This window comes from Cupressus sempervirens, chromosome 5 (genome assembly GCF_028749045.1).
Source record: "Cupressus sempervirens isolate cs-2001-9-10 chromosome 5, ASM2874904v1, whole genome shotgun sequence".
Lineage (NCBI taxonomy): Eukaryota > Viridiplantae > Streptophyta > Pinopsida > Cupressales > Cupressaceae > Cupressus > Cupressus sempervirens.
In genome coordinates, this window is record NC_143122.1 from 130,222,549 (window position 1) to 130,237,366 (window position 14,818).

General features: G+C 32.9%; 1 protein-coding gene across 1 annotated transcript in view; it reads left to right on the forward strand.

Moving 5' to 3' along the window:
• Positions 1–6,029, forward strand: part of PLR1 (NAD(P)-linked oxidoreductase superfamily protein) — a 60,321-nt gene extending 54,292 nt beyond the window's left edge. Inside the window, exons 3-10 of the mRNA XM_089828857.1 lie at positions 3,035–3,128; positions 3,287–3,410; positions 3,643–3,744; positions 3,862–4,013; positions 4,254–4,347; positions 4,923–5,252; positions 5,458–5,553; positions 5,720–6,029. Coding sequence (XP_089684983.1) covers positions 3,035–3,128; positions 3,287–3,410; positions 3,643–3,744; positions 3,862–4,013; positions 4,254–4,347; positions 4,923–5,108 — 752 coding nt within the window. The 3' untranslated portion in view covers positions 5,109–5,252; positions 5,458–5,553; positions 5,720–6,029. The remainder of the gene's footprint in view (positions 1–3,034; positions 3,129–3,286; positions 3,411–3,642; positions 3,745–3,861; positions 4,014–4,253; positions 4,348–4,922; positions 5,253–5,457; positions 5,554–5,719) is intronic.
• The last annotated feature ends 8,789 nt before the right edge of the window (positions 6,030–14,818 follow it).

The window sequence follows — 14,818 nt, forward strand, 5'->3', positions numbered from 1 at the left end:
TGAGATTCTGGGTTTGTTGATTTTCTCCTCAAAAATCATTTCAAGTTGTCTATAATACGCAAGGTTGCGTGAGATTCTGGGTTTTACCATTTTTTCACAAAAATTAAGTTTTGTAATTGCAACTTATTTTGAGTCATAGCACTCTTCTGGCAAAGCTTGGTTTCAGCATTTTGTAGATCCAGGGAGGGTCTCAGTTATCACAAAATGTTCCGTCATCCGTACGTTGACCATTAAGGGAGGGTATTAAGATAATATCTTATATTTTCTATAATAGTCAACTACTTGTTTGTAGTCCGTCTTCAGTCCAGATAGGAATGTTTCCTATCCTGTCTCAAGTTTTGTTTCTAATTCCGTCTTCAGTCTACGTTGTTTCTTTTAGAAACAAGGTCCTTGTAATTCTTTATAAGGAACACATTTGTTCCTCTGATAATGAATCATCCGAAAATTCGTTAATCTGCCAACTCTTCTTGAATCTTGTAACAGAAATAAGTGGTAGTCCCACCTCTAGGTTGAAGTTTGGAGATTGATAAGTGTAGAGATAGGACTTGGAGAGGTAGAAATAAGCTAGATTTCATCAATAGAAAGAAGGTTGGAGATTGATAAGTGTAGTGCATATCATTTAGAATGAAGGGGCAGAAATAAGTGTTTAGGATGGTAAATGTTAGTGCACGCAAGAACCCAAAGGGAACAAATACCAAAAAAGACAAGGAAGACATGATGCCTAAAACCACCTTCTTCTCGAAAGTGAGGCGAATAAGTGACACCAATATCGATACAGTGAACATGATATAGTTGAAAGACAGATTGAAGGAACGACAATCCCCCATGGCAAAAAAGATCCACAAGAGCAAAATTGTACATGTGGCTGCTTTTCCTCCTACCTTGCCTTGTCCAGAATTGGTAATGAAGTGTGCATCTTGGTTTGATATTGTTACCAAGTCCATCATTTTTGATGAAGGGAAGAAAGTGTTAGCCAACATCGGCGGACAAGTGGTCGAAGAAGCATTTAATATTCTCTAGTATAAAAGCATGACAGTGGTAATGATGGATTGGGTGACTAAGTTATTTCAGGATAATCAGGAGGCTTACTTCATTCACCAAATGGTGGTGCCTAATTGTAATTGGGTGGACATCTAATATTTGTTGTTATGGTTATGGAAACCCTAATTAGGGCTTATGTGGATTAATTTGTGTCATTGATTCTTATTAAATCTTAGCCACTCATTGTAATTAAGCCCTCATATAAGGCTTGTTCACTTCATTTGTAACAAAGAGTATTGTTGCTATTATACTACCAAATTTTCTCTATTATTCATTGTTGTGTCTTACATGGTGAATAATTTTGATCTATTTGAAAGTATTGCATATAAATCTACATTCCTCACTTAGAATAGATTTGATTTCAAGTTCTTAAGTAGAATTTGCTTTGAGTAATTTAGTTGGATAAGTGTAATTGTGAATGCATCCTTTCTTTACTTGATCCTAGACCAAGCCACTAGTTACTTATTGATTGTAAGTTTGCCTTGCATGGTCTAATGGCGTTTATATGCATGTAACTTCAATTCATACTTGATCTTTGATTTGCATCTATAGATGGGATTAAAGAAATGGTGTGGAGTTTGAAAATCACTTGAACATACCTTAAAATCTTGCACTAGGGGGGTGAAGTTGATACAAGACTACATCTAGTAGACTCCAAGTGTAATGAATCTTTCTTGTATCCTTAGGTAGGAGTAGAAGTAGTTGAATTTGCAAGTTTAAATTTATGTTGCACTCGTAAGCTGGAAACCAAAACTATATTTCTATTGCACGTTGTGAAGCCATATCAATCAAGTTGACAAGATTTAGAGAATAACGTAAGCCCTCTCGTGATAACAACAAATTATATCATTTCAATTGAGGTGAGTATCCACATTAAGAAGGAACCTTGAAGTCACCTTATGATCTTTCATTGCAGTTTCAGCATAAGTGTCTTTATTCAAGAGAGGATTCGATATTTGATGTTTTATCATGAAACTTTGAGTGTTCTATCCTGCATGTTGTAGTGGAATAAAACTCATATCAACACGTACTAGAAGTCTAGAGCTATTCTATAGATATGATCATTTTTTCTTCCATCTATATTTTATGTTAAAGTTATTGGTTTAAATTTGGTTTAGCTATCTTATATAAATAAATAAACCTTCTATAGTGTTGGGACCTATATTCTTGATGACTTCATTTGATTTTGGATGCCACAATTATGGATTGATCAAATGTTAGCCATGTCTCTCAAAGCAATCATGAATATTATTAACATTGCCATATAAAATATAAGATTTTCCTATCATCAAAATCATGTTTGTCTTGACTTCATATGCTATGATTGTTGCTTCCATTCTTCAACTAACTGCTTTCTAATGGCACTTTATTATTCAGGATCCAGTGGATAACACATTAAATGTCTAGAAAGCCAGATGTTTATGATAGAGTATGGTGCTTCCTATTGGATCAATTGAGGACTACTTCCAAAGCACAGCAGAATGATTTTATTAGCACCTTCTGTCATACTGTTCCCTACATCTCAACCTTATTCCAAATAAAGGTATCATTGCAGATACCAGATATAGAAAAAAGTCATTTTTCCTTACAGACAATACCACACATGCTTCGAAGCCAAACCATGTAGATACTGTGGATGATCTTTTGGGGTAGATACTTAAGACCAGTTTAGTTGTATAAATCAAGCAATACATGCTTAAAGAGGTTGTAAAATATAGGAATGCATTGAATACACCATGCATCTTCTGATTGACTGATGGTGGTCGCAAAGCCACACTAGTTGGGATTCTCCCAACCAGCACAAATGCTTCTGCTAGGGCAGAATTGGTTTATTTATGTCTGCTTAAATTTTGTTTTCATTTCTGGGAAATGTAGCAGTTTTATAGCTCTTTATTGATCATCCCACATGGTTATTGTTTGTTGATAACTTGATAGACTTCAATATATTTCAGTATGTCTTGAAAGTTGAAATAGATGGTCTTTTCTCTTCCAGGGCCTAATAGATTGAGGAGTAACATCAATATAGCAACAAAATTTGCAGCATATCCCTGGCGCTTGACATCTTGGCAGTTTGTACAAGCTTGCAAGTATATCTTCTGGATGTTGTATATTTCATATTTAACATCGTGCTCTGCAGCTTTCTGCAATATAGTGTTTAAGGATCTAATTTCTCCTCCTAAGATTGTATGCTTTATAACTTCAGTCATGTAATACTCATTTAGACACAATAGTGAATCCTCTGCAGATCTTCTTTAGGAAGGTTACAAATTGAACAACTTGCAATAGGCCAATTGCACTGGAGCACTGCAAATTATGCTCCTTTACAGGAAAGGGCCCTGTGGAATGGGCTAACAGAAATGTACGAGAAGGTGAAAATTTTCACTGCTTTCCATTCCTTAGAGTTCATGTTAGTTGCAGTGTTTACTGCAAAGGCTTCCTTAATATTATGAGAAGGCCTACTTTTCATAGTGGGACAATGTGATATATGACTGGTGTTTCTAAAATATGTTATGTAAATTGATTGATAAGCTCTTTATAATTGGGGATTAGTTTAGTTTTAGAATCAAGTGATGTCTTCTCAAATTGACTGAAAACTAGCAGGGTTTAGTGCGGGCTGTTGGAGTAAGCAACTATGGGCCACGGCAGCTGATTAAAATTTATGAATATCTTAAATCCAGAGGGGTTCCATTAAGCTCTGCACAGGTGTGGTGTGCTTTGAGGGAACCTTTCTTAAACATCAAGTAATAATGTTCTACTGTCCAATAAGCATTTTGATTTGGCTTCAAGTATTTTCTCTTTGCCAAGCTTTGATAACTGCAGGTGCAATTTTCCTTATTGAGTATGGATAAAGATCAAATGGAACTGAAGAGCTTATGCGATTCTCTTGGGATACGAGTTATATCATACAGTCCTCTTGGGTTGGGTATGCTTACAGGAAAGTATTCAACTTCGAGACTTCCACAAGGACCCCGGTAAATAGGGCTTTGAAGTCTTCATAGCTTCCTTACCATTTTAAATGCAACCAACTTTTTTATTTAAGTTTGAAATTTGTATCAATTGCCATATTCATGATTTGGGAACAATGCAACTTCTAGGGATTCAGGAATGAATTCCAGGTATTGCAAGAAATGTTATTGATTATCTTACTGATTCTGTTTGTAACCACGCTAAATCTCTACAAATAAGATATCCCACCTTTGTTGATGCTACAGCCGTATACTCTTTGGCCAAATTTTGCCCAGACTGGAACCTTTGCTAATGTCCTTACAAACTATTGCGAACAAGAGACAAAAAACAGTTTCACAGGTATTAATTTCCATAAAAATACTTTTTGCAGTCCTCTTCATGGTTATTGTCTCCATATTAGTTAGCTACTGATAATATTCTCTTAATATTCTAAATTTGAAGATCTACACTTATTGGTCATGACACAGACAGTTTTATTTCTCTACGCATTGTGTTCTCATATGAAAATTGTTGTGCATTAAAGAAGTTTCTTGTGTTGGGAACTACCATCCTTCAATTGATAGTATCATAGAATTCAGCTGATACTGCATTTCTTAGCTAGTTAAATTTGGATGTTAAAAAATTTCTAGCCCTATATATTAAATGAATTTCTTTCCTTAGGGTGCGCTTGTATTTTAGAGCACTGAAAATGGCATGCTAATAATCAAAACCTGTAATGGCTAGAAGCTTCCCTTTTCATAGGAACCAAAAATGCTCTCATTTTGAGGTTTTTAGTGACTGTCATGTTAGATGTCAATTTGTCAATTCTGAAATATATATTTACTAGTTCATCCTACCTTTGATGGCATTGACTTCTTGGTTGCACATGTTCAGAGGAATGAATGTGACTGTATTATCTGATCACTGTATTCTAGGTTGCAATAAATTGGTGTATCTGTAAAGGAACAATTCCTATTCCCGGAGTAAAGTCACTGAAGCAAGCACAAGAAAATATGGGCGCACTTGGTTGGCGTCTTACTTCAGAAGAAGTTTTTGAATTGGAAAGTGCAGCACGTGAGTCTCCCGGTAAAATGGTCCAAAATATTTTCCAGACAAGATGACGCAATGAGATACTCTTGTTCATGTGATTTGTAGAACTTTTGGGGAAAATCATATAGCAGTTTCTTACAAATTGCTTATAATAGACCATGAACGTAGTGGTTCTACACTTGTTCTTGCTTTCTTACAACTTATTGATCAGCACTGTAAGTTTTTCTATATGCCATGCTTTTCTGTTAACATGTTTTGGGCCATTTTCTTTGTCAAGCAAGGGTTGATTACAGTTGAAATCAAGTTTTTGTTGTTTCATGATTAGTCCTTGCTTTGTGGGCAACATGTGCATTTATAAGCCACACAGATGTGCAACCTAAGCAGCAAATGTTGATTGATAAAAATATTTTCTTTGTACAGGAGGGTTGTAATTTTTACTTGAAGAATAGAAAAACATATTCCTACCTTCTTATGGTTAGAAGATTTGGAGTCATATCTTCGTCATTGAAAATAAAGGTAAATTGAATTAAGTTTTCACAGGTTCATCACTGTCATTGCTATGCATCTAAGGTACATTAACATAGAAACATGTTGACTAGTTCTAATTTGAATCTCCTTTTAAAAAAAATCGAAGTATAATCTACCTGAAGAAGTTAACCAATGATGCCTGTAATGTTTACAGGAAATTATTTGACTAATGCACCTGTACTGGAGTTACTGCGAGTTTTGTGCGGTTCTTGAAATTTGTCGTCATATAGTACCATAAGAAGATCAATACCATTGAAACATCAATTCAGCATTATGTAAGAAACTGTATGAACATTGGAAAGTTGAAAATTGCTATATATATGAATTAACAAACTTGAAAGTTGCCCTTATTTTTTAATCTAGGTCTTGCTCATGTCAAGTATTCTGTCACATTTAAAGAAGACTACTAAGATACCGAGACCAATTCAATGATAAACATGGTTCCACACAGTTTTATTCATAAATATGTCATCAAATCTGAACCTTTGGCTGTATATATTTATTTATTTGTACTGTGTACTCTTGATTAGAGAACTAGAATGTTTCATTAATGTACTAAAAAATTAGTTAAAAATGAAAGTAAAGAAGACTCGGTTGCTTTTTCTATCATTGATCTTTGGGATGAGAGTTTCTCAAAATCAAAATCTAAAATGTCTCTGTTAATAAGATTTATGCCGTACAATATAGTTGCAATTTCAATAAAATACTGAGCGTGAAAACACTACACAGAAGATCTAATTAGGTGTGGATGAACTGTGAAAGGATAAATGATGCAAGTGCAACATTCAGCAATTTATGTGGGCTGTATTACCTTCTGCTTTTATATAGATATATGTACATTTTCTTCCATTTCCTTGAAAAACAAGTAGATTTAGATATCTATAGGATCCACTTAAGTAGGTGATAACTGTTTCCTGTTTCCTATTTTGTTATCAACCTCAAACAATTTTCATGGAGTATGATATGATATGATATGATAGATTTTAATGACATCCATGAGGCTAAAGTAGCCTATGGGACCTACATGATCACCTCCCCAAGGCAGGAGCGGATTAAGGACTTGATGATCTGCCTTCCAACTAGGCTCAGTTTAGTGGATTAAGGACTTGATCTCAAGCCCTGATGGAGTGCGGGGAAAAGGTTCAAATTACCGACTCAACCAGTACTTTACTGAATTTGTATTCACTGCCTCTGAAAAGTGATCCTTATAGATGCCTTTTTTAATGATTTGTTGGATGCATCATGTTTCTATGTTATACATTAGCAGTTGTATCCATTAACCTAGGTAATTCAAGAGAAAAGAACTTAATTATATATAATTATATTCATGTTTATGTTCTCTTGCAAACTTTAGGGATGCAACAGTAACTTATAAAATGGAATCACTTGCCTTTGTTTGTTTTGTACACGTAGATTAGGCCTAATGTGTTAGTCTACAGATTAGTTGCAACAGCTCCTTAACTACAATAATATTGTCTCCTATATTTTCTAGCAAAGATATCTTAAATACATCTACTAATTATTTTTAGAGAGATATCAACTTTGAAACTATTTAATCATTAAAGAATTATCTTATTTATATTAAAATATTTTATTTACTATATAGATAAACATTGCAATGAATAAATAATTGAATATCTCAAATTAACAAATCATACAACCATCATTCTTTAAAGGCACCCATCTATTAAAAAACTCTACTTTAACAAACTCCAAATGGTCTTGGAAATAAAATATTTCCCCTACTTCGCAATTAAAATACAATGTTGTAATTAAATTTATAGCAAAACATTATTACATATGCAAGCTTTAGTATACATAGAAACTTTAATATTTTGTAAATATGTAACTTTAATATTTTATCTAATAGAGAAGGGACTATTCATCAAAAGATACAAGACTTAAAACTATTGAGCATTAAAAGTTTCAGAGTTTTGATTTAAAAAGCATATAGGTCTATATAGTTCTGGCTATGAGCAACAAAGGAATCGGAGAAGAAGATTGGAGATGCCACTGGATCACTTGTTCAGATGTTGCTAACAAGAATATTTTGAGAAACATGTTCTGCAGAATGGGTGCCACAAACCAAGGCAGGCGTAAAGGGTCGGATTCGGGAAATAAAGGATTTCAAATTCTTCTTCTAAGAAGTGCTTAACATTTATCCGACACAAGAGGAAATGGGAATGATAGGCGAGAAGTTCAAATTCTTAGAAATAGGAGACAACCAGATTCTTGGTTCCTCGAGAGGAAACCCAAAAAAGCGCTGATAATGTTTTCATGCAAAGTAAATTGTAGCATAAAATAATATATTTACTAAATATAAATGATTATTCGATACTTCTAAGATGACTGCAATTTTTTTATTTTTTCAATTGCTCACAATTGACTTTAGGTGTAATTGTTATTATATATAAGATTAATGTGTATATTAATAGTGTAAATAAATTAGAAATCGAAACATTCCATTGAAACAAGTAAAAACATTTTGTTTTGAAAGATAACATTAAAAATATTACGATTAAATGACATTTTTGTTCATAAAATGGAACTTAAATCACATTATGTTTGTATATCAAGTTAGAATCTTAAATTTCTAACTTAACATCAAAGATCATAGATACATCAATTTCAATTTTTCACACCAACAATTTCATTTTTTAGTTCTTGGAATTGATTTACTATTCAAGAATCTAGTGCATTTCATTTGTTGCATCAATTTAAAAGTATTTTAAGGTTGTACAATATCAATTTCAACTACAATGACATCTATTTAATATGATGATAGTTATATTTTGCCAATTTATTTGAATTATATTGAATTGATTGAAATGCCTTGGCTACAGTCAAAGATGTATCAAGTTTTTCATATAATATAACAAGTTCAGAATAATGCTTAGTATCATCAATAATTTTGATTTATAGGTACAATATAAGATAATACATTTCAAAGGATAATAAACAACAAGATGGTTAGAAGTTTCACGATAAAATTCATAAACAAGTTTATGACTATTAATTTTAGGAAACAAGCACCCTTATAACCTTAACCTTACAAAAAATGTAGCTTTATAAAAAAATATCTAATATTGTTCTTAAGATAAGATAAGATAATTTTATTAATGTCCAACAAAAGACCACAATTTGGGTCTATGGGATTGGAAGCCTACACCAAGAAGAAAGTAGACAAACAGAGTACCAAACGGTGTCCAAAAAAGAACAAGTACAACAAAAGAAGAAGAAAGTAGGAGATATCATGGAAAAGATTAGGTATCTGTCCTCACAGGAAAAAAACAATTGATGAAGCTAAGTGCTTCTAGAAGAGTGTCGTTGGTGAAGAGATCCTCTTAACAATTTTCAAAATAAGTGGTTCTAGATTTTGGTTAAACATTGTGAACAAAAGATTGGATCATTATCTATCAATCACCAAGATTGGCTAAATTCTCTTATTTTGATTTTGAGGCTTCTAACTTTTATCAATGGATTTATCATACCTATTAATGAGATTAGTTATTTTTTTCAATATTCATTAATTTTTCTAGAGGATTTTTTTTTACATCATTTAAAAAATGTTTGTGTATGCTACATAATTATATATAGGTTGGAAAAACAAGTTAATGATTACAAAGCACAATAAACAAGTTAATGATTACAAAGTACAATAGATTCAACTAAATGTACTTAATTAAATCAATTGCAAATCATTTGAAAACTAGCATATATATATATATATATATATATATATATATATATATATATATATATATATATATATATATATATATATGTGTGTGTGTGTGTGTGTGTGTGTGTGCGCGCACGCGGGGGTGTGTTAGTAGTTGTGTCACCCCAACATTGAAGAAGACAAACATTAATTATTATTAATTTACATGTTGAATTATGTATATCTTATTAAGTATTGAAATTAATTTTGAAAAAAACTTCACCATATATTGTAGTGGTGAAGTGAACCATGTGTTGTTCCCAACAAGGTTCAAACCCTCACTAGGCTATTATCATGTGGGTTGGGTTTAGGGATGACTCATTTAATTTGTTTCGGGCTTGAGGTTTAATTTAATTCCACTTTGAGGTTTAATTTCATTTAGTATCATTACTGGAAATTGATTGTATTGATTGAATGGTGTCAAATTTCTATAAGATGGGAGATGAACTTGGTATCTAGTCTTTTATTTTGTTTAGGATTGGTGTTCAATATGGTTTTCTATTAGGGAAAATAATTTGTTGGGTTTTACCTAATAATAAGCTTGGTTTAATGTATTCTTATGGTTAGAGGTTAATTTAGTTCAATGCTCAAATATGTTTAGAGTCAATTTATCCTATGCAAAAGATGTAATTTGGTTTTGTATTAGAGTTAGCTTAATTTTTTTTAGTTTAGCACTATGTTTATTATTTAGTTTACTATTATAGTTTAATTTAATTTTGTTTACAATTTGGGTTCAATATAGTTTAGGTTAGGGTTATGTTTGTCGATTAGTTATGTTTCCATAAAGGATTCATTTTAATGTACTATTAGGGTGAGGATTCAATCATGTTCATATTAGGGTTAGGGTTCAATTTCATTTTAAATAAAGGAGGGGTGAAAATTTATTCAAGCTGAAAGAGAAACAAGAACAACTAGAGAAAGGGCATCAGACAACCCTGTCAAGATCAACCAAGTGATCAAGTTGATGGGACAAACCCATAGGAAGTTGAGTCTTATCAACAGTGTTCCAATTACACATATGGTTAGAAGCTCACTTCGCCAAACAATCAACAACACTATTCCATTTCCTGGGAATATGAGTGAAAGTAACAGACTCCAAAGAAGTACACAAATTATGAATCCAGTCTGCAATCAAAGCTAACTTCCAACTAACAACTTTAGAATGTTGTTGATTCAATAGACGTATCACCACTTGTGAGTCAGATTCATAGATAAGCCTTCTCCAACCAAGGTCACGAGCATTCTTCATAGCATACAAAATAGCTATGGCCTCCATCAGGTTGTTAGTGTGATGACCTTTATAAATAGAAAACACAAACTAGTTATCCCCCTTACTATCTCTACCATCACCACCAATGCCAGTAGGGCCTGGATTTCCCTTGGAAGACCCAATTTCATTTAGTGTTGGAGTCAAAGTTAATTGTTTTTATATAGTGTTTACTTATTTAATTATGTTTAGTTAGAGTTTGGGTTCAATATAGTTTAGTTTAGGGTTATGTTTAATGATTAGTTATGTTTACAGAAAGGATTCATTCTAGTGTACTATTAGGGTGAGGATTCAATCATGTTTAGTATTAGGGTTAGGGTTCAATTTCATTTAGCGTTGGAGTTAATGTTAAATTTGTTGTTATAGTGTTCAATTAGGTTTATTGGTCTTATTAGATTTCCACAATCCATTTAAAATGTACATTTTTGTTTTTGGATTTGATTGTGTATTTTGTTTTACCATCAACATTTCAGATCACACTCTATGATCCATCATTAGGATAAGAGAATGCATAATGGAATAGTAAAATATACATTCTTTCATTCTCTCATCTTGATAATAGATCATGATGTGTGATCCAAAACGTTGATGCTAAAAAAACATACACAATCAAATCCAGAAACAAAAAATTACATAGGTTTATTAAATTAAATTAAATTTTGGTTAGGATTGTTGTTTTTATGGTTCCATATGGTTCAACATTAATTCCATTTTTTTTGTATTTGGGTTTGGTGTAGCATAACAATTTTCATTCGATTTATTTTGTGGTTGTGCTCTAGTTTGGTTTAGGACTAGGGTTAGGGTTCAATATAGTTTTGGTTTTTGTCATCTTTAATGTTTAATTAAGGTTTGAGACAAGATTAGTTATTGTGTACTTGTAGGGAGGGGATTCAATTCGATTTAATGTTAGAATTAGTATTCAATTTGGTTTAGTGTGATGGTATATGAGGGTTAAGGTTAAATATTAGGTAGAATAAATTTTCATTTTGTATTGGAGACAAGGTTCCATTTGGTTGATGAGATGGGTTCAATTTAGTTTAGTGTTATGGTTTAACTTAATTTGGTTTGCTTAGGGTTTATGTTCAATATAGTTTAGTTTAGGGTTTTACGCAATTTTAGCTAAGTCTAGAGTGAGGATTCATTTTAGTGCTTAAAAGTGAATTGGATTTTAGCTTAAGATTAAATTTGGCTCAATTTGATTCAATGTGAGGGTTAGGGTTAATCTTTGTTAAAGTATAATATTCATTCCCTACCATAAGGCTTGGGGTTAATCTTTGGTTAAATGTGAGGGTTAGGGTTAAATCTTTGATTAATATTAGGATTACATGCAAGCTTTGAATATACCTACCATACAAGTAATTGTATCCTCTCACAATCTCTTGACCCCCATTTGTTGTTGGGATAAGGTGACTCAGCCTTACCACGATTTATTGCTTTATTTGTGCTTTCTTGGAAAGTTGCTAAATGAAGCTAGATTCTTCCACAAGAAATGACTTGGAGTAGAAAAAAAAAAAGCTTCTATTTTTTGGTGATTTATTCTCTTATGTTTTGTTTTATGCAAGGGTTGTGCATAAAGAAGTTTCTAAAATTATTTGTAGATGCGTTGAATGTAGACGCTTTAGAAACTGTTTCCTCTTGTATGAAAACTCTATAAGTGCAAAGCATTGTTGTAGAGAATTGAGAGAGAGATGAGAAGTTATTTACATAGGGTTATGCTACCGGATTTTCTCTAGAATGGAGCAAGATGTAAATCTCCATGTGAAGGCTGAAAATGTATTGTAACTTGTTGTTGAATAATACATTAGCTTGATGGTTTGGAGGGTGAGGTTTTTTACCTAGAAAGGTTTTCCCCACATATATCTGTGTTCTCTATTCTATCTCATTCTTCTATTTTTATGATTGTAGAATAATAATTTGTATGTCATAATGCTGCTGAAATTTATTTAGATTGGTAAATTGCAATCACTTTCCTTTAAGGTTTTAATTGTGGGAAATCAACTATGTCTATTTCCGCTTTTATGGCATAGTAGTATGCACTTGTATTTTCTTATTAGAAGTTGTACAAGGAACTATTGTATACAGGATGTGCATATTGATCTCAAATGACTTTCTGGGGTGGTCTCATTTCCCTTCATTTACCCTCTATCTGTATCTGTATCTCATATCTCTCACTCTCTCCCCTTCTCTCACATGTCCCCCCTTAATTCCCCCCCCCCCCCATTCCTTCATTAACATTTCTATCTACTTTGAGTACCAATTAACTTCCTTGTTGAGCTCTATCTCATCTCTCTTCCCTTCCCCCTTTCCTCTCTTTGTATTATCTCCCCCAACTTCCCCTTCTTTATTTTCCCGACCCCCTCTCACCATATTTCCCCCTGATTACTATCTATCTTCACCTCTACCCTTGTAACTCTTGTGTGCATATCTCTCCTCCTTATTACTCTTTTCTCTCTTCCTTCCTCCCTTTATTGCTTCCCCTAATTATCCTTTATAATTGTACTCCCTCCTCTCACCATCTTTTCCACCATACTCTCTCTCTCTCTCTCTCTCTCTCTCACACACACACACACACACACACACACACACACATCTATTTTCCCTTCGCTATTCTCTTTCACCACCTCCCCTCTCTCTCTCACTCTCTCACACACTTCTATATTCCCTTTGCTATCCTCTTTCACCACCTCCTCTCTTTTTCACACACACACACACACACACACACACACACACACACACAGAGAGAGAGAGAGAGAGAGAGAGAGAGAGAGAGAGAGAGAGAGAGAGATCATTCTTTGACTATCTCCCCTGTCTCCTGTTACCATCTCTTACTCCTTATTTACCCTTAAACTCTACCCCATCTCTCTTACTCCCCCCACCTCTCTCTTGACCTCATCTCTCCAAATAATATTAAATAAAAATAAAAATTTAAAAATATTCTTCATTATTAAATGCACGTTCCTCTTATATTACCTTTTATTTATATGCACATAATTTGTATTTCTTTTCAAATTTTCAAAGAGATGAGAAGTTTCAATTTCAAAATGCACCAACCTACCCATTAAATTTTTCACATAGTTAAAATCATAGATAGGACTCCTCCTCCCTGTGGAGTTCTGAAAATTAACACTGATGGTTCTTCTCGTGGGAATCCTGGTCCAGCTGGTATTGGCGAAGTGGCTCGTTGTAGTTCTGGGAATGTTAAATTTTTCTTCTCAATTCATAAGGGTGATTATACTAACAATCTCATGGAAGCTCAGGCTATTTTATATGCCGTGGAACAGTGTTGCTTGTGGGGATGGAGTAAGATTATTTGTGAGTCTGATTCCCAGGTGGTGGTGAACATGCTTTCTTCGCAAGAGCTTGAGGATGTTAGTTGGCAGCTGACCACTGTTGTTAAGCAGATTCTTTTCTTCTCTTCCTCTTTTCAGTTCATTAGGTTCAAGTATATTCTGCGAGAATGGAATAGACCTGCTGATTGTTTAGCCAAATGGGCTTCTAGTCATGATCCGGGTTGGAATATTAGGGATAGGGGGCAACTGTCCTTTGAGATGGTGCAAGAATTTGATGATCTTGTTGCTTAGGATCGAGCTCCTTGTTGTATTCCTTTCTATCTTAATAAAATTTTACCCCTCTTTTTGCCATATATAGTTAAATTTTAATGAAAAAATGAAAAAGAGAGTGACTATGATAAAAACTTATTTGTTTTCATAGCTCTTGAAAAATTCCATGTGCATTTTATTTTCTTTATTTTTCTCCATATTAATCAAGATGGTGTGATTTTTTTTTTCACGCAAAATGAGATGTTTGAATTTTGACTACCTTAAAAACTAATTCTTTTTGTGAGCCCTTAGGCAGGTTTGTCCAAACATGACATGATGATAGATGAGATTTTATTAGTACTTGCTAGTAGGCTAAGTACTATTGTGATACTTCTCAGATTTTATGCTTTAATTAGTGATTAATTTTTTTTGGTTTCTATGACTTAAAAATTAATTGATTTAAAATTTTTTTATGGAACAAATGTGTTTCATAACATAGATGCATGATTGTTAACATTACAATTTAAAATTATTTTTCTAAGATTTGATTGGTTGAATTTGGGCGAGTGGATTGTAAAACAAAGAAATTTTAAGAGTTAGTTTTTATTAAGGTGAATATGATTCATTAATGTTTAATATTTTTTTAATGTAAATAATTTGATTTAAATTTTTTACATTTTAATATTGTATTTTTTTATAATATAATATTTGTCATTCAATTTAAAA